This window comes from Gadus chalcogrammus, chromosome 18 (genome assembly GCF_026213295.1).
Source record: "Gadus chalcogrammus isolate NIFS_2021 chromosome 18, NIFS_Gcha_1.0, whole genome shotgun sequence".
Lineage (NCBI taxonomy): Eukaryota > Metazoa > Chordata > Actinopteri > Gadiformes > Gadidae > Gadus > Gadus chalcogrammus.
This window is the reverse complement of record NC_079429.1, coordinates 1,611,219-1,631,372: the sequence shown is the minus strand read 5'-3', so window position 1 is coordinate 1,631,372 and position 20,154 is coordinate 1,611,219. Positions and strand designations below refer to the sequence as shown.

The 20,154-nt window shown below is 49.2% G+C and overlaps 1 protein-coding gene across 5 annotated transcripts; it reads left to right on the top strand.

The window, feature by feature from the left end:
- Nucleotides 1–241: 241 nt before the first annotated feature.
- Nucleotides 242–19,879, top strand: si:ch211-234p6.5 (pleckstrin homology domain-containing family A member 4). 5 transcript variants are annotated; one of them, XM_056577512.1, is made up of 25 exons: nt 242–597; nt 4,033–4,102; nt 4,426–4,527; nt 5,003–5,075; nt 5,410–5,510; nt 5,882–6,000; nt 6,631–6,819; nt 7,040–7,274; nt 7,723–7,782; nt 8,056–8,199; nt 8,383–8,442; nt 8,598–8,678; nt 10,280–10,465; nt 10,573–10,671; nt 11,003–11,108; nt 11,439–11,521; nt 11,716–11,778; nt 12,022–12,058; nt 12,543–12,595; nt 13,064–13,183; nt 13,651–13,911; nt 14,121–14,242; nt 14,633–14,727; nt 15,283–17,950; nt 19,846–19,879. In XM_056577512.1, the coding sequence occupies exons 2-24, from the start codon at nt 4,034–4,036 to the stop codon at nt 16,500–16,502; spliced, it is 3,678 nt and encodes a 1,225-aa protein (XP_056433487.1). In that variant the 5' UTR covers nt 242–597; nt 4,033; the 3' UTR covers nt 16,503–17,950; nt 19,846–19,879. The 5 variants fall into 5 exon arrangements, with proteins under 5 accessions (XP_056433487.1, XP_056433488.1, XP_056433486.1 ...); XM_056577513.1 differs by having other exon boundaries at nt 243–597; nt 4,033–4,051; nt 11,674–11,778; XM_056577511.1 differs by having other exon boundaries at nt 243–597; nt 10,301–10,465; nt 11,674–11,778.
- The last annotated feature ends 275 nt before the right edge of the window (nt 19,880–20,154 follow it).

Here is a 20,154-nt window from a genome sequence, read left to right as displayed (position 1 = left end):
GTGAGGAGGGTGAGGAGGTTGAGAAGGGTGAGGAGGGTGAGGAGGAAGAGGAGGGTGAGAGGGTGAGGAGGGAACATCTTTCTCCGGAAAAATAATATCCCACGCTCTGCAGACAGCGAGAGAGAGAGGCGACACAGGGACTGTACTGTTCTACGAGAGGTAGAGAGAGCACTACAGAAGAGAAGGGGAGAGAGAGAGAGAGGGAGAGAGAGAGAGTGGAGAGAGAGAGAGAGAGAGAGAGAGAGAGAGAGAGTGGAGAGAGAGAGGGAGGGAGCTCGACCAACGGGGGAGGGAGGGAGCAAGAGAGGAGAGCGTCAAAGTGTTGCCAGTGTTCAGCTGGGGCAGGAAGTTTGACAGTCGGACGGACAGGGTTAAAAGAACTGCTGTCTCCAAGACAACCGGTGTCAACGACGACAGGACAGCTGGTCTCTCGGAGCAGCGGGCCGGAGGACAGACAGACGGACAGACCGGACGGGGAGGACGGGGAGCAGGCTGGTGTGTCCCAGGGACAGACAGCACGGTGCTCCCAGGGGGACGGCAGCCGAATCGGGTCGGGCTGAGAGGAAGAAGCTGAGAGGGAACCGACAGCCAACCAAGGTACCGTGATACGGCTCCTACCTATAAATGTCTACCTGTGCATTACCCTACACACTAGATTACTTATATGGTTCTTGGTCTACATATACCTTTATACACCACTAGACACTAGTTCATTGAAATGGCTCCTGCTCTACCTATGACATTACACTACACACTAGATCACTTACAGTATATGGGTGTTGGTCTACCTATGACATTACTCGGCCTACACACTAGTTCACTTAAATGGCTCATTTGTAGGAAATATAAGAAGATAAAGAGATTCAGGTAGTACAGGTAACACATTTCGATAAAAAGAATCAGAAGTTTATCAGAATAAACTTCAGATTGTATCACTTTCCTTCTGTGTATTATTGTTACTGTAATGCTATTGATTACTGTTGCACAGTCTGCTTGGGTTGAGATGAATCTGTTGATGAGGTCTTTGTTCACACAGTCCTTTGTTTTATTGTTGAATTAGCATGCTCTTTATCTGCAATGAGTTCAGCACTTCTACTAGCTATATCTTATGTTTCTTTCCAACGTAAATGTCTGACCCATATATCTGCTACATCTCAGTTATATTTTCAGATATTGATCTAGCTCACCTATAGCTTGTCTATATGAAAAAAGCTATACCTCATGCATTTATGTCATCTATCTCTCATCTAATCATATTATAGAAGATATATCTCATATATGTCTCTTCTTGTCTATCTGTATAGCAAATACCTCCCCAAAATCTATTCTATGAGCTGAACATCAAGAACTGACTTGAGAACTTCTCAGATGTATGATTTGTGATAATGTAGCTCTCCTAGTCTACAATGCACTTAGTTGAGTTGTAACGTTGTTGTTAATCCATAGAAAAGTTGAACAGTTTGGAAAGCATTTATCTATTCTGTATATATTTTAACACTAGCAACTCCCAATAATACCAGAAAAACAACCACAAAGTTTGATGTTTCAAAAAACATATTCAGCATCACCATTAAAAAGTGTGTTAGATGTAAATATCAATACCATATCTCATCTATATCTCTAAGCTGTGTTCATGTCATCACTAGGGGGGGTTAAACACTCTGTTGATGTGGCGACTCCGCGAGGAGCTCTGTGGATGCTAATGTTGTGGTAGCGACAATTAGCATCCCTGTGTTCCGGGAGGTGCTCTACATGCTAGTTTGGTGTGAACCTCCAGACCGCCACAAAGCGCCCTGTGTGCACGGAGGACAGAGCTGGCGTTCATCCGCCCTCCACGCGTCCCTAGCATGTTAAATCCTCTGCCCACACACACCGTGACCCCACGAATCAGCAGGATTCTCCAAATACTTCCCTCCACCCACAGACCACTTGTGGGCCAGAAGGTCGCGGCGGCGGCTGTGTTCTTCTGTTGTTCTGTGTCCCGGGGGGCTTGGGGGGGGCCGGGGTGCTTGGGGGGGGGTGCAGGAGCAGATGGAGGTGAGGAGCGCTGATCATGGGGTCGGGTGGTTGGCCTGCGTCATCACAACATCTCTCGCTCGCTGGCTCCTGTGTGGGAGAACGTCCACACAAAGGCTCCTCTGGAGGTCTCCACTGTCTTCATGTTTATTTCATGTCGGGAGGAACGTGCGCTGGATTGTGTAGCCTTCTACACTGTCAAGTGTGTAGGTAGAATGCGTTAGATTGTTATGTGTGTAGGGGAAGTATGTGACATTGTTAAGTGTGTAACCCGGTATCACACATTATTGTTTCTTTGCATGTAAAGGGTGTTAGATTGTTTGGTGTATAGGCTAAGTGTGTTGTTGTAAAAGAGAAACTTGCAGATTGGTAATGCTGGCAAATTAATGTGGGGAAGGTATCTTATGAATAGATTCTAAAATGATTTTCATGATTTTAGATGCTTTTCCCCGTAGCTAATGGCGTTATGTCTCATTGGACTGTGCGTCTTTTGTGCTGCGCATGCGCGTTCTGTTACAAAATGAGTCCAGTTGTAATTCTTGTCAAAAAATAACTTTTTGAACCATCCTTGTCGTACTTTCCCCTCACCGGGCTGCCCATAGCCCTGTTCGGTTGTTCGATTGTTTAGTTTGTTTCAATGTGTTAGAACAGCGCTTCCCAAGCTTTCCTGGTGTTGTGGTCGGCTTCATTAACACCAGACATCTTGCCAACGAATCCCTTCCTCTCACCTGATATAATACAACCATCACTTAGCACCAATATCCATATTAGAGTGGCCTAGGTGTTCAAAATGGAAGACGCTGAGGTGAAGTTATGTTTGGTGGGGGGGGGGGTGGAGGGGGGGGCATGGTTGGTCCCACGGTCTCAGAGAGTCACAGTGAATTCCTCTACCCTTCCTCCCACATGTCCAAGGCCCTCCCCCTATCTCATGGTCCCGCCCCCTACGTTGCACAGACACGCCCCCTGCCCGCTGGCCGCGCCCCTAGCATGTCTCTCATTCCTGTGCGGGTGCCAGGTTGGCTTTCACACACTCCCCGCCTGTTACCACGGCGATGCAGCTGTCACCTGCCACATGACACAGCGGGGGGGGGAGAGAGAGAGCGGCCGAGAATAGAACGCAGAGAAGGAGAGGAGGAGAGGAGATGAGGAGGGAGGATGAGGAGGGGAGAGGGGAGGAGGAGATAGGGGATGAGGAGAGAGGGAGGGGGAGGAGATAAGGGAGGAGGAGAGGGGAGGGGAGAGGTGAGGAGTGGAGAGGACATGAGGGGGGAGGGAGAGGAGAGGAGCAAGAAGAGGGGGGGGGGGGGGGGAGGCCATATGTCACCTGGTTGTGTTGTTGGTCCAACTAAGTCTAATGGGGTCATATCTCTGCTATCTTTTCTCTACCTCAGCAATATCTCAGCATTATCTCACCTATACCTCATATATCACTGCACTCATTTGAAAAACGATCTTGCACTATTCTCTAATTATTTTGTTTTCCTCTTTTCTCCTCTCCCCCTCCTCTCCCCCTCCTCTCCCCCTCCTCTCCCCCTCCTCTCCCCCTCCTCTCCCCCTCTTTCTCGCCTCCACTCTCCTCTACTGCCCTCTCTTCGCCTCCTCCTTTTCCTCTTCTCCCCACCTCTTCCTACTCTCTCCCCCTCTACTCTCTCCTCCTCTCCTTTCCTCTTTCTCCTCCCTCCTCCCGTCTCCTCTCTCCTCCTCTCTTCCTCCTGCCTCCTCCTCTCTCCTCCTCTCCCCTCCTCCTCTCTCCTCTCTCCTCCTCTCTCCTCCTCTCCCCTCCTCCTCTCTCCTCTCCCCTCCTCCTCTCTCCTCCCCTCCTCCCCTCTCCTCTCCCCTCCTCTCCCCTCCTCCTCTCCCCTCCTCTCCCCTCCTCTCCCCTCTCCTCCCCTCTCCTCTCTTCCTCCTCTCTCCTCCTCCCCTCCTCCTCTCCCCTCTCCTCCCCTCCTCCCCTCTCCCCTCCTCCTCTCCCCTCCTCCTCTCTTCCTCCTCTCTTCCTCCTCCCTCCTCCTCCAGGATGGACGACCAGGACAGAGTAAGCCAAGCCTCCAGCATGGCCACCGTCTCCTCCCTGCCCGTCCACAAAGTTTGTTAGCTTGCTTGCATTGCTTCATATGATGTCATTGTGTCTGCGTAGCCCTGCCAGCGGAGGCCAGAGTCATGTGTCATCATGTATGGCTTACACCTGTCGCCACACGCCCCTCTATGACCGCATGCTCACACAAGCATGTGCTGCATGGAAAACATGATGGTGATGATGATGAGGATGATGATGGTGATGAAGAATGTTGTTATGTGATGGTGATGATGATGATGACGATGATGACGATGATGATGATGATGATGATGATGATGATGATGATTGTCAAAGTGACGGTGATGTTGACGGTTGTCATGGTTTCCCTGCAGTCCGGGGGAGGTGAGAAGCTCCAGTCGTTTGGGAAGAGGTACCGGTCGGCGAGAAGAGACCCCAACTGCCCAGTGGTCATCAGAGGCTGGCTCAACAAGAAGGTGCCTCAGCTCCTACACACACACACACACACACACACACACACACACACACACACACACACACACACACACACACACACACACACACACACACACACACACACACCTCCTACGTAAAAAAACAACAAAAAAACAACAAAAAAACGACTTCTCACACACACACCTCCTACATGGCTTCGACCTCCTACACGTACATACCTCCTACCTCTCCCACAAAACTTCTTCCTACACGGACAAACACACACACACACACACACACACACACACACACACACACACACACACACACACACACCTCCAACCTCCAGCACACTTCCTACCTCCGGCAAAAACCTATTTTCTTATTTGACCTTCTGTTATCTTGCGCCAACAGTTTAAATATAATTTGAAAACATTGAATGATTTAACCCATATGTCTTTAGCTGCGTTAACTGTATGATTCTGACAATTTTGACATTCTGCTTGTGTTATAAAGGACAGTGCAGGGTTGAAACTGTGGAAGAGGAGATGGTTTGTGCTGTCAAACTACTGTTTGTTCTACTATAAAGGTAAGTTAGCCCACAGCGCACACACTCCAGCCGACAGTAGTGCTAGCATGCTATCACACGAGCCTATTATCACACTAGTATACTCTACTATCATACTACTGTACTGTCATTCTAGCACACAAGTGTACTATCACACTCGCTGCCAACCTACCAGACTAGCATACTGTCATTCTAGCGCACTAGTTAACCATCATGCTGTCAGAATAGCACACTTGTGAACCAGCATGCTGAAAAATTGCTTTAGTCAACAGTACTGGAAAAAACGACTTTGTCAGCAGCACACATCTGGGTGATTTGACTGAGTTCTGTGAGTTTTGTGTGTGTTTTCTTGCAGACAGCAGAGAGGAGTGTGTGCTGGGCAGTATTCCTCTACCCAGCTACAACATCCTGTTCTGCTCAACGAGGGAATGCAAGAACAGGAAGTATACATTCAAGGTGCTCTTCTTCAACCTTTGACTCACTCTTTGGCTGTAACCTGCCTGGCTGATAAGATTAATTAATGAAGACTAATTGATTAAGTTTTAAGTACAGAATAATGAAGTGTTAATTAAGACTAAATAATACCGTTTTTTTATTAAAGGCTAGATAATATTGTGTTTAATAATAAAGGATCAATACTATTTTTAATAAAGTAAACAAAAAAACCGAAATAATTAACTTTTAAATGAGGATTTAAGAACATACATTTTAATAACAAATACGAAATAATAAAGAGCTCTAATAAACACTAAATATGAGAGTTTTACTGAGGAGCATAATGGAGCTCCAGTAATGAACAGTGCTGTTGTGGCTGTGCCGGGGGCCAGGTGGTGCACCAGGGCATGCGCTCGTACTACTTCAGCGCAGACACCCAGGAGGACATGCTGGGCTGGGTCCGAGCTCTGGGCCAGGCCGCCGCGATGGAGCAGGAGGGCACGCTCAACAGGTGTGGAACCAGCAACCACCTGGCACGGCTCGACCCGAGCCCGAACCGAACGCACTCTCGATGCGTATGCACCAAACACACACACAGCAGGCACATGAAACAAATAACCAAAGACACACACCAGACATACAGCAAATATACTAAACAATCACACACACCAAATATATAACCAACACATATACCAGCCATACACCAGGCCTATACCACACACACAGCAAATAAACACCTAACACACACACACCCAAAATGCACCGAACGCACACAGAAAATATACACAAACACACACCAATATTAGAGCAAACACACACCACCAAAGACCAAACAACTGCAGACAACATACATCAACAGCTACATCCACCAAACAGAGCAAACACACTACACACCAACACACACTAAACACACACTAAAAAAATATCCAAAACACCACCAGACACACACTAACACAAACCACCAAATTAATATTGTAACACAGATTTAACAGTTTTTCAACATATTTAACATTATTTTAGCAGTATTGTAACAGTTTTGGTAGTAATTCGATAGTAATAAAATTGAACAGCCTTTAAATAGCATTTCACCATTACGTCAACAGCATTGTAACAGTACCGTGCCTTATATCTGTGACTTTAGACGCTGCTGCAGTTACCAGGACTTCTCTCAGCTAGGGGGCAGCAGTGAGTCGGTGGCCAGCCCGTCCTCCGAGGGAGAATGTTTTCTCCAGAAGCCGCGATACGTCAGCCGAACGTTGAGCGAACCCAGCCACCTAACGGGGGCGCGGGGCCCGCACCCCCACGCAGAGCAGCGGGCGAGACGACCGAGGTACTGTCACACGCTAAAAACATATAAAATATAAATAATAATAAAATATATCCATACAGAAGAAAACAAGAAAAATACAGAAATACTGAAACAATTATAACGATACAGCTGATGTACATTGAAAGTTATTTTAAGTTACTTTATTATTAACACATACTACTCTGTATTTCAGATGTAACGTTCGGTTCTCTATAATTTTTGCGTGTCTCCTCCCCCTCAGCCCCTCCCCCAGCAGGGACCGCTGTGGTCTGGAAGACTCCGCCTCCTGCGGAGGATCCTTGACCCCTAGAGGTCAGCTGGGGTCGCGACCTCACACTCCAGTGGGAAGGGTGGACATCCGGCCCCAGAACGACCCCTTCGTGACCCCGCAGCCCCTCTTCTACACCCCCCCCTCCCCCAAACACCAGTTCAGACCACACCCCCCCACCCCCGTCCTGGAGAGATGGCTCAACAAGGTAGATGGAACACTAGTAATACTACTCATACTGTCACTACTGTACATACTAATACTACTCAAATTAAAAAACTACTACGAATACTAACTAAATAAGACCTCAGTCCCCCAACAACAGTACTGGCCAACCAGGTAAATACAATACTTGCGATACTATTCATACTAACCTCATACTACTATTAACATTACTAATACTAACTACAAGAGACCTCAACCAGGTCAACACAACACAAGTAATACTATCATACTAATCTCACCAAGGCAAATACAATGCTAGTAATACCTTTACTTCTGTTATAATACCAGTTTTTGATTGTGTGTGTGTGTGTGTGTTTGTGTGTGTGTGTGTGTGTGTGTGTGTGTGTGTGTGTGTGTGTGTGTGTGTGTGTGTGTGTGTGTGTGTGTGTGTGTGTGTGTGTGTGTGTGTGTGTGTGTGTGTGTGTGTGTAGCCCGTAGCGACATACGGTTCTGTCCACCACGGTTCCACCGGACGGAGGACGCTAGCAAAGGTAACGTATGATCAGTTGAACTGCTTTTCCGTCTCCTCAATCGGTCAACACACTATTCATTTAAGAATATACACTGTCAATTAAACGAGGTAGGAGTTAAAGTAGGAGTAAAACATCGGGATATATATAGGTGTAAACACAGTAGTATTACAGTAGAATTACAGTAGAATTGCAGTAGAATTGCAGTAGAATTACAGTAGAATTACTGTAGAATTACAGTAGAACTACAGTAGAATTAGAGGATTGTTGCAGCATTCCTTTCTCTCTCCTCAGTCTCACTCCACGGGGGGTTTCCCGGAGGCCCTCCCCCCGTTGCCGCGGACGACCCGACTTGGACACGTCCCCCACCCCACCCATCACCATCACCACCATCACCACGGCAACCATGTGTCCGTGTGTGTGGTTCCCACGACAACGGTAGCGAGGGTTGCTCTCCTCTTCGTGTCTGCTCTCTGGCTCTGCTCTCTCTGGTTGTGTCACCACATCTTATGCATACTTCAAAGTCAACAGTACACGTTTTACATAAAATACATTTGTACTAGATTACACAAAAGTACCTTTGGACTAATTCTGCATAAATATACTTGCACTGTTTTTCAGGCTGTGAAGCCGGAAATGAGAGACACTCCGCCCCTCCGCCCACTGGAGACTGACGCAGACGTGAGTTAAAAAAATCAATCAGACGATTAGCAAAAATCTGCCATGGATGCATAAAAAAAGAAGAAAAACAAACAGCACCATGTATCAAAATAACACTAACACCGTGTCTTCCAAATAGCGTTTCGGTCTACAAATAGCTCTGTGTGTGTCTGCAGGCTGTTCTGACCAGGTTGTGTGGGTGTGACAAGCTGCTGCAGGCTCTGTCCATGGAGCTGGCTCAGCTGCAGGTGGACAAGGTTAGTCCCAGTCTGAGACCTGACTGGTTGATAACCTGCTCACATGTTGATAAAAAGGGAAATAGCATGCTAACAAGCGATAAAGAGTTAACAAGGGATTTCCTCTCAGATCTCTGTTTCTGTTATAAACTGTTGATTAACATGTTATTAACATGGTTATATGTGATAAAGAGCTCTTGTGTACACGCTGATCTCTTGTTGTGTTTTTAAAAGTTTCATAACATGTTATTAACGTGGTATCATGTGATAAAGAACCCTCCTGTACGCTCAGATCTCTTAGTCTGTTATTGTGACATAATTCACACATTCATACCAACAGGCCACATGTGCCCTTACCAATTAAAGAGGCTTCTTTCTCACGCTAAGGAGGGATCCTGAGCCTAAGGAGGCGTCCAGCTCATACAGGAGGCCATTCATCATGCGTCAATTCTAGAGATATGAGCGGTCAAGATGTCCGAGAGACCCAGACGCTCAAGGCCACAAAAAAAAGTGTAATTCCCGCACATAGCCACAAGAGAGCAGCATAGAGTACACATACGGGTACCAGGGGGCGGGAGTTCAGCACCATGCTTAGCCAATAGGAGCACATAACTGAGTCCACGCCTGCCCAGTATTAAAGTCACAGCACATAGGCCAGGGGGCTAGAGCGCTCCAGGTACGCATCCATCAGATGCCCTACTAAGGGTGTACTCACACTAGGCTACCTGGCCGTGGCTGTTGGCCGTTTTCACCCCTAACCGTGCTCAACTGGCCCCATTGTTCTCTGGCCTGAACTCACACTAGGCCTTCTGGCCGTGGCCGTTGGCCGTCGCAACTGTGGCCTGGCCACAGTTGGCTATTCTACAAACGTCATCACTTCGTAACACGTCGTCACCAAACGTCCGCTGCATGGACCATAATAAAGTCTGCCGCCAGTCAAAGTTTTATCAACAATGGACAGCAACAAAGAGAACACAGTTCGCACTTTGCTGAGTCTGCTGCTTATTTGGAGCCGTTCTCAGATAGAGCCCACTCTAGTTCACACCCACTAGTTCAACCGCTTGACGCCATGTTTACCGTTTAATGGGAAAGAAGGCTCGTCGCCTTTATTATGTCCATGGTCGTCGCATGGACTATACGTCATCCAGCTCAGGTTGCGTAGCCGTGCGTGTGCGCGTGTCGGCTCATTAGCATCTGTACCGTGGCGGCCCGTACCGTAGCAGCACACCTCTCCCAAGTGGCCAAGTTGGCCTGGCCAGTCTGGCCACACTCACACTGGCAGTTTGAGCACGGTTAGGTGTGAAAACGGCCACGGCCACGGCCAGATGGCCTAGTGTGAGTGCACCCTGAGTGTATCTCCACGCGTGCCTATACAATTCCCCTCCTTTTGCTTCATAGAGACTAGTCCAAACCTTAACCCAATAAAGTGAGATACAAGCGACCCTGATTCGAGTACCTTTTCCAAAGAACACGGCATTATGAACCGTTTACTAACATGTTGTTACCGTGGTAACATGGTGGTAACATGGCGGTAACATGGGATCTCTGGTTGTGTTTCTAACAGTTTAACAGAGTGTTGATAACCTGTCGACAGGCGATAAAGAGCTTTCGTGTCCTCTCAGATCTCTGTGGCCGTGTTGCAGGACAGTGTCCAGGTTGCCATGGAGATGGGCAGGATGCAGGTTGCCGTGGAGACCAGCAGGATGCCGCTGGAGGAGTGGAGGACCCAGGATGCGGCCCTTTCCCAGAAGGCCTTGCTGCAGGACGAGCTGGTCACTATCCGCGCCAGGATGTGTGACGTTTCTCTGGTAGGCTGTGAGGACCTGAATGGCCTCCGTGTGTTTGAGGTTGGAGAGAGTGTACGTTAATGTGCGTGTGTGTGTTTGTGCGTGTGCGTGTGTGTGTGTGCGTGTAGGAGATGGAGAGGGTGTGGGCTCAGTACGAGAGGATGGAGAGTGAGCTGTCAATCATCAGATCTCACCTGCAGCACATCACAGACTTTGGATCTCCTCAGGTAACAGAACTACAGAACACATTATATATTGGTGCCAATAAAACACAATAACATTCTCTATCTTTTAATGAATGTGTGTTCATTGTCTGTATTGTGTGTATAGTGTGTATATAAAGTGTGTATATTGTCTATATTGTGTGTATATAGTGTGTATATGTTTATATAATGTGTGTATATTGTCTGTATATTGTCTGTAAGGTGTGTATATAATGCGTGTTTATTATCTGTATTGTGTGTGTGTGTGTGTGTGTGTGTGTGTGTGTGTGTGTGTGTGTGTGTGTGTGTGTGTGTGTGTGTGTGTGTGTGTGTGTGTGTGTGTGTGTGTGTGTAGCATCAGTCCCAGGCTCAGAGGGACCTCTGGATGATGGAGGACGTCCTGTCTGCTCTGAAACCCAACCGGGACCACCATTCTGCACTGCTGAGACTACACACACTAGGTGCACACACACACACACACACACACACACACACACACACACACACACACACACACACACACACACACACACACACACACACACACACACACACACACACACACACACACACACACACAACCATGCTGCCTCCAATTGATGATGACGCAGGTGACAAACCAATCATGTACTTCATGTCATCTGCACATACCAGCAGAGTGTGTGTGTGTGTGTATGCGTTCGTTATGATGTAAATCTTGTGATATTGCTACATAATACGTATTGTCGACTGATCATTAGTTTGTTCTAGTAGCAATGCCGATGTTAATACTTAATTAACTGCTGTTCCAGTGCCCCCCGCGGTGAGAGACCATCACACACACTCAACCTCGCCCCCTTCTCCGTCACAGACCCTGCAGAGCACAGCTCACATGGTAGGACGGGACCCTCTTCACTTGTGTTGTTGTTGTTGTTGTTGTTGTTGATGTTGTTGTGCTATGTCTTATGTGTTTGACCTGCCATTTTGGGTTATCGTCTTGTTTCTTTAAACTATTACTAGACTGTTATAACTGCTTTAACACTACAGGGGGCGGAGCTAATGGCCCCGACCCGCCCACCTCTACCTCAGGAACTGCAGGAAGCCAATCAGATGAGGGCTCCACAGTACGACTGGACAGATCCGTCCTATGAGGTGAGAGCGGCCTATTCTGGCCAACCCCCCCCCCCCCCCCCCCCAACCTCCATGTGTTACTGAGTGTGGATTTTATATTTGAGAGAAGTTGATGTCGCATTTTTTTTTTTTTACTGTGTAATCTAGATATTGACTATGCTTTTCACATCGTATAGTTTTGCGTGGTATTGACTGCGTATGTTGTTGGATAAATGTTGTGTCCTGTGTCTGATATATGTGTGTTTCTTTGGTGTGTCCCAACAGAGGATTGATGGACGGGGTGATGGGAGGAGCCAAGCAGGTGAGAGTCCACAACCTGTCAGGGTTCGGTTATCTTCATGTATTTCTGTTGCGGAATTTTCCAACTGTTCGGTTATTTGAAACTCTAACCCAGAAACGTCCACTCAAGTTTCTTTGTAAATCAACTGTAAAACTGCCAAACTCTGAGATGAGAACACATTATCTGTATTCGGCCTTGTGGTTTTGACCAACATTTCCAAGGCTTGTGGTTTTGTTTCGATGTTCTATTCTTCACTGCTTCGGCGGCAAATCAAAACCAGGCTACCATAATACCATGATGAATACATGAACAGACGGAAACACAAATAGTGTTATTACTTAACTGTGTTAATACACAAACATTGTGAATCCATGAACCCTGTGATAGAATTAGAGTGAATACATAAATAGTGTGAATAAATTAACACTTTGAAATCAGTGCATTGAAATTGTGAATCCATGAATACTCCTGAGTACATGAACATTCCCTCCTGCTATGTTCCCAGGGCCGATGGGGGGGTGGAGGCAGACACCTGACCCTACCATCACGTCACACAAGGTATGCTCCACACACCCCCCCTCCCAAGTCCACATATAGCAGCAGGTCTCTTGTTCTGCAGCCAAACTCCACGTCTCTCATCTCCTACACAACTAGGCCAGGATGCAGTACTACCTGCAGGCAACAGGGGGCGGTGGAGGCTCACTGCTGTCTGCTACCCTCTCTGCCTGCCGTCTTTATCTGTGTCAGTGTTTCCCCACCTTACATCGTCTCTACCTCCACATCCCAATCAGTACAGCTCCAGAAACCCTACAGCCACACCAAACCACCAATGTTGTCCTCCCAACTGATTCATTAATTGTATCACTAATAACATTATAATTTTGCGTCATTATGAATTTTGTAGTGGCCAAGGAACTAATATCATAGTGTTATAATTGCATCGTTGGGAGTAATGATTAATAGCGTTTAATAATGATTCTGTATTATTCATAATGATTCATAGAGTGAATTGATGTTCTCTCGCAGGGAGCGAGGATGGGGGAGGAGGAGCAGATGAGGACCAAGGAGAAGCCGGCCAGCCGGAAGAAACCTCCCATCATGCCATGCGGTCCTCGACGCAGCCGGAGCTCGGAACCCAGAGACGAGGTGTCTAGACCAGCCCAGACTAGACTAGACGACCAGACCAGACCAGACCCTACTAAACAGGACCAGAGACCAGACTAAACCAGACCAGCCCTGATTAGTCTAGACAAGCCAAGCCAGACCAGACCCTACTAATCAAGACCAGAGACCAGAATAGACCAGATCCGACAAGACAAGACTAGGCCAGACCAGACAATAAACCAGACTAGACCGGAACAGAACCGTAGACCAGACTAAACCAGAACAGAGACTAGACTAAATCAAAACAGAGACTAGACCAAACTAGACTAGACCAAACAGACCAGTCTAGACTAGCCCAGACCAGATTAGACCAGAACAAACTAGTCTTGACCAGTATAGCCCTTGTCAGCCTGGACCAGATCAGCGTGGGTCTGAGGGGGTACAGGGTCATGCCCCCGGGGGCTCCAGGTACTGTAACCGACCCCCCCCCCCCCCCCTCGTTCCCCCAGACGCCGTTCCCGCTGCGCGTGACGCGGGTCGTCACGGCAACACTGCCCTCCTCCCTGGTGGCGCGCAGGGTGGCCGTGGACGACCCCCCCCCCGAGCTCAGCCCCCCGCTGCCCGAGCAGATCCCGGACCCCCGCCCGTCCCCCAGGCCCCCCTCGGGGCTGGACTACGTGCCGGCCCGCCACCGCGTGGTGAGCTGGGAGTCGCCCCCCCGGCAGACGGAGGACGGCGCCCGGGACGGGGGGCCGACCGCCGACACGCTGGTGAGACCCCGACCCTCCTGGTTCTGGTGCGCTGGTTTTGTTTTCTCCGATTTGGTCTAGACCCGGTTTGGTCCAGACTAATTATCAGTCCGATGTTCTGAAAATAATAATTACCACTTTCCCAACTGAATTAAATACATTGAGTTCATTAAAATGAATATACGATTTCGTAATGAGGTTTTATGCCCTTATGACGACTTCCTGAACAGGCTCAAGGCCCGCCCTCCCGACCTTTGAACCCCGGCCAGACTCATGACCTCGCTTTGACCCCTGAGCAGAGAGAGGCCAAACTCAGACGAGTTCAGCGAATCAGAGAGAGGGTCGTCCGCAGGTCTGTGTATGTGTGTGTGTGTGTGTGTGTGTGTGTGTGTGTGTGTGTGTGTGTGTGTGTGTGTGTGTGTGTGTGTGTGTGTGTGTGTGTGTGTGTGTGTGTATGAGTGTGTTTGTGTGTGCGTCTGCGTGTCCATGTGTGTGCCTGTGTGTGTGTGTGTGTGAAATTAATGAATGAATGAATACACATTTTGATATGTTGTCCTCAATCTCGGTCTATCTCTCCCCTCCCTCGCTTCCTTCCCCTCTATTTCTCTCTCTCTCTCTCTCTCTCTCTCTCTCTCTCTCTCTCTCTCTCTCTCTCTCTCATCTCCTCTCTCTCTCATCTCTCTCTCTCTCTCTCTCTCTCTCTCTCTCTCTCTCTCTCTCTCTCTCTCTCTCTCTCTCTCAGTGCAGTAAGAGAGAGCTCTACCACTCCTGTTCACCTGTCAGACAAAGAAGTTCCTCTCCTGACTGATGACAGGAAGCTGGCCGGCCAGACGCCAGGTACTTCCTGTGACATCGCCGTGTTCCCAGTTGCCATGGTGACTGGGTCTCGGCATTCAAACCTTTCTCTATGACACACTGAACAGTGGCAATGGGATTCAGAAGTAGACATAGAAAATTCGAACAAATAATTGCATGGTGCATGAGGATGCTTCCTGTATTCCTGTATAGCTCAGCTAAAAGAAGAAGAACATAGCTTGGCTAACAGAATATAGCTAGGCACAAGGCAAATAGCGAAGCTAAAAGTTCAAAGCTAGTTTACAGAATATAGTTAGGCTAAAACAAACATAAAACAAAATATACCTAGGCAAACAAACTAAGCCTAGGCTTCGACAAGACAGCGAGGCTAACAGAACATAGCTAGGCTAACAGAACATAGCTAGGCTAACAGAACATAGCTAGGCTAACAGAACATAGCTAGGCTAACAGAACATAGCTAGGCTAACAGAACAGGGTTGGGCTTAGAGAACTGAATGAGTTCTGATGAACGGGCGGCGGCGGGGGGCGGGGTCATGAAGCTCATGCCTTTATCCCTCCATCCTCTTGCTGGTGCAGGGGTCCGTTGCCATAGCGACGGGTCAGCCGAGCGCCGGGGCGGTGCGGCCGAGGAGAAGGAGGCGGAGCCGAGGAGCCGCCTCCCGCCCCCTGCAGGCCGCGGTACGAACGGCTCCGTCAAACACTCCAGCTCCGTGACCTGGTACCAGCGGGAGGACGGGCGCCAGGTCTCCCCGGACCGTCGCCGTGGAGACGACCGGTCCCAGTCCAGCCGGGCCCAGTGGTTCCTCTCCACCAATCAGTGGCAGGGGTTCATCCCGCTGCAGAGCCAGGGGGCGGAGCCACTCTGTGACCAGGAGGTCGCCGACATCACCGGCCGGCCGGAAAAACCCGAGGAGCCGGTGTCCGACGCCGGCGACGCCACCTCCTCCTCCTCTTCCTCCTCTTCGTCCTCCCACGTCAGCCACCTCAGCCTGGAGAAGATGAAGGAGAACCACGCGCTGTTCTACCAGATCGCGTGCGACGTCAGCATCTCGGACACGGACGTCACACCGGGCGACCACAACGGAAACGACGTCAACGACCGAAGCGACCAAAATGTCCGAAGCGACCGGAACAACAACAACGACGCTGAAAGCTCTGAGGAGCCGCCCGGGGAGGGGGTCCCGGTCTCCGAGGGTCAGAGTGGTACCACTCGGAGGGCGTGGGACGCCCTGTTCCACGGCATCAGCCTTCCGGCACCTTCTGATTGGTTCAGCAGCTCTCCTTCCCTGTCCAAACAAGGTGGAGACCCAGAGGAGCTCAGGATCCAGGAGGAGCTGGAAGCTTTAGCCCCTGAAGTCCTGCCAGAGGTCTCCTGCTCCTCCTCCTCCTCCTCCACCTCCTCCTCCTCCACCTCCTCCTCCTCCTCCCAGCAGGACGTCCTCCACCACCTCAAAGGGGAGGGGAGGGGAGATGGGGCAGAGAAGGGGAAGGAGGAAGAGGCCCCCCGACTTGGGGATGAACCAGGGGGAGTGACGAAGGCCTCAGAGGAGGTAGTGATCTTGGAGGAGGTGAAGAGGGAGCAGGAGGCCGTGAAGAGGGACCAAGACGAGGGGAAGAAGGGCCAGGAGGGGAGGAAGAGGAACCAGGAGCAGACCAGGGTGTTCAGGAAGAGCAGCAGTTTGAGTGACAGTAGAGAGGCCATCCCTGGCGACTCCGGGTTTGGTGACGTCACAACGGTGTTAAGAGGAGCTGGTTTTGGCAACACCAGGGTGACCGTCCTGCGGACGAGTTTGTAGAGAGCGAGAGAGAGAATGTCTCGTGAACCTAAAGTACCGAAGAGAACAGAAGAGGTGAGGGGGAGGAGGTGGGGACGAGGAGAGGAAGACTGCGGCTGAGAAAGACTTTGAGAACGTGGACATTAATAGATATTTGGAATATCAAAATGGAAACAAATGAAAGATAAAAATGATTCCAATGAAAATGTTTGAATAATAATGTACTGCTATTTGTCGTCAGCGATATATGGTGATTTAAAAAATATGCCTCGTGTGGAGAAATAAACTTACATATTTTATACATGCAGGGAGGTAAACCTATACTGTATAGGGGTGCTTAACCATTAGTCCATTCCGTCCCGTGACTGACTGTTACTGTTGGGTTGTGACTGTTACTGTTGAGTTGTGACTAACTGTTGGGTTGCAAATTAGTTAATGTTTTAATCTCTAACATCTCAACGTGTTCCTGATTGTCCTAATTAATAAACGTGGCGTATGTGTTGCTACAGCTCTCGCATAAGTGATACGTATATTTATAGCTTTCAGGGGGTTGCGTCTATAATTCGGGACCGTCCTCTCTCGTAGCTCGTGCAGAAGACTGTCATTAACCCTCGCTTGCCCGGTTCCGGTAAAAAAAAAAGCCTTTGTCACTTTAAATGCTCCCCGTGTCTCAGTGCATGACATCATTGTCTGAGAACACATTACATCATCTGTTCCAGCCTTGCTCTCTTAAAGCGAGAAGCACCTTGTGTGGACCGGACCCACAGAGAGGAGTGAGGATGCAGAGATCCAGGGACCAGACACACACAAATGACGTCATGCACAGCGGCTAATGAATGATTACAAGTTTGATTATACCTGATCATGTCTCCATCTGTTGTGGGCCAATGTGTCACCGAGTCCGTTTCCTACATCGTTCAGAAGTGTTTTCCCCCCATTTTCCTCCCGTGGACTTTGTCATGTAAATGTTCATTTATGATGACTTGTCAAGAAGGTCTAACCCGAGCTCGATGACGTCATACATCTTCAACTCCCAGTGATGGAGACAAAGCGGGACCGTCTATTATAATAAAGCTCAGAGTCGACAAAGCTGCCTGTCACGTGATCCGCACCTTTAACTAAATGTTACCAATTCTACATATGGCCACGCGCTTGATTATAAATCAATTGTATGATTGCCCTGCACCCGTGTGTGAGTGTGTGTTTGTTCATGTGTGAGTGTGTAGCTGTGTGTCTGTGTGTGGGTATGCGCGTGCGTGCGTGCGAGTGAGCGTGCGTGTAAATCACGGAGTAGAGAGATCGGTGCGCGTCGCGAGAGGAGAGAGTGTTCCTTTAAGAAGAGGCTTCGGAGGGGAGGAAGAGGAGAGAAAACACATAGGCGGCTCGGCTCGAGGGGAGCGGACACAGCACCGGAATATCTCCCGGTAAACACGGAGGGACGGGATGGGCTCCGCGCGTGGATGACCGAGGTAAGGGATGGACCCCTCGCGCCCTCCGCCATGCAGCATCGTTTCCTCTGAACGGAATTAGGCGTCAAATATGCACGGAGCGGGCTGCAAACAGAACAGTCTCGTGCGTGCGTGCAGGCGCGTGCATGGTGTGTGTGTGTGTGTGTGTGTGTGTGTGTGTGTGTGTGTGTGTGTGTGTGTGTGTGTGTGTGTGTGTGTGTGTGTGTGTGTGTGTGTGTGAGAATAAAAGGCTATTTAAATGGATAATAATGTCACGGTTTAACGTGCACCTCAGCGATACAGCGCGATGTATTGAGGGCGCGCTCCACCGTCGTACCTGCACGGGGAGGATGGTAGGGTGTAGGGTGGTAGGGTGGAGGATGGTAGATTGGAGGACGGTATGGCTTAGGGTGGTATGGTGAGGGCTACGGCGCCTGTACATTGGGACTTACGGCGCGCCGGAGCAGCCGTGTGTGTGATTGGCTGTATAGTGGAACATCTGGGCCTGGCTGTCAGCCTCAGCAGATCCATCCCAGAATACTCTCATCCGGACCCGCTATTACCGCTCCCCGGCGCGAGCCTCACATCATCAGAGCTCACATCTTAGGATCTGGATTCATAGAAAGATCTACTATAGCACGACGGGTGTACCGCGCCGCGCGTGCACGAGCACACGCGTGTGCGTGAGTGTGTGAAAGTGTGTGTGTGTGTGTGTGTTTGTGTGTGTGTGTGTGTGTGTGTGTGTGTGTGTGTGTGTGTGTGTGTGTGTGTGTGTGTGTGTGTGTGTGTGTGTGTGTGTGTGTGTGTGTGTGTGAGGAGCACTCGAGCCTCGGAATCTCTCGAGCTGTCATCTCGTCTCGCGGTCTCTCCTGTAGGATTATTACTTATTGATCACAGCGGTGCGCCTAGTGCTCGTTGCTCTGAGACGTTCAGCTACGCCATTTCAAATACTGCCGGATGTCAAATGTTTAAAAATCTTTTTATAGCTACATTGGTTCTCTCTCTCTCTCTCTCTCTCTCTCTCTCTCTCTCTCTCTCTCTCTCTCTCTCTCTCTCTCTCTCTCTCGCAAGCACACACGTCTGTGTGTACTCATGATGTGCTGATGCACACACACGGACAGTGCCATAGAGATGCACATAAACCAACAGAGACACGAACACACACACACACACACACACACACACACACACACACACACACACACACACACACACACACACACACACACACACACACACACACAGAGCCTGCAAAAGAGATGCCCAGGCACCTCATGGTTCACCCTAGCGTCACATGACGCTATGACGTCATGTGCCGATCACAAATATAAATAAATAAATATGTATACATACCCTTTATTCTATGTAGGCCAACATTTTCAATGCAGATATCCCCGAGTGGTCTTAGTAAAGCGCCGCACGAAGCCCTACTGTCCTCTTATATAGTCTAACGTCACACTATAGACGGTATCACATGCTCGCCTAAATACAGTGTATATAACCACATGTAGGCTTATCACACAGCTGTCACATGAACGGTCACATGAATACCTGCTATCAATCTGGATTATTATCACATGCAGCCATACTATCATACTGGATAACCTAAAGTGTATACATACTATCACATTACATATTCTCACACATACTATCACGTTACATATTCTCACACATACTATCACGTTACATATTCTCACACATACTATCACGTTACATGTTTGCACATGTAGGCCTACTGTCCTATATCATCACATGCAGAATGCTTCCAACCTCCATCTTGGTTCTTGAGGGCCTGGGTTAACCAAAACGCACGGGTGTTTCTTTGGTCCCCTAGTTGACCCGCTCTCCTCATCTGTTGCCGTAGAAACACTCCCATCAAAGCTGTGTTGTGATGGGCTGTTTGCTCTCCCTTTCAGCTATTCCAACCCCTGTGTTGAGGATTCCAGCGTCAAACCGAACCTCTTCCCTTCCCTACCCCCACCCACCCCCATCGGCTGCCACCACCCCCCAGCCGGGACAGCTCCTCCGTCGGCTCACCTTCTGGATCCCCTACCCCCCCGGGGGGACGAGGAGCTCTGGGGAAGGAGAAGCCATGCGTTGAAGAAGCGGGCCGGGTCTTTTTATTTTTTCCATGGCACTTTGTGGCACCGCTCATAGAAGACCCACGACCCGAACACACCGAGGGAGTCTGGAACCGAGAAGAACCTGAGAACCTGGAACCTGGA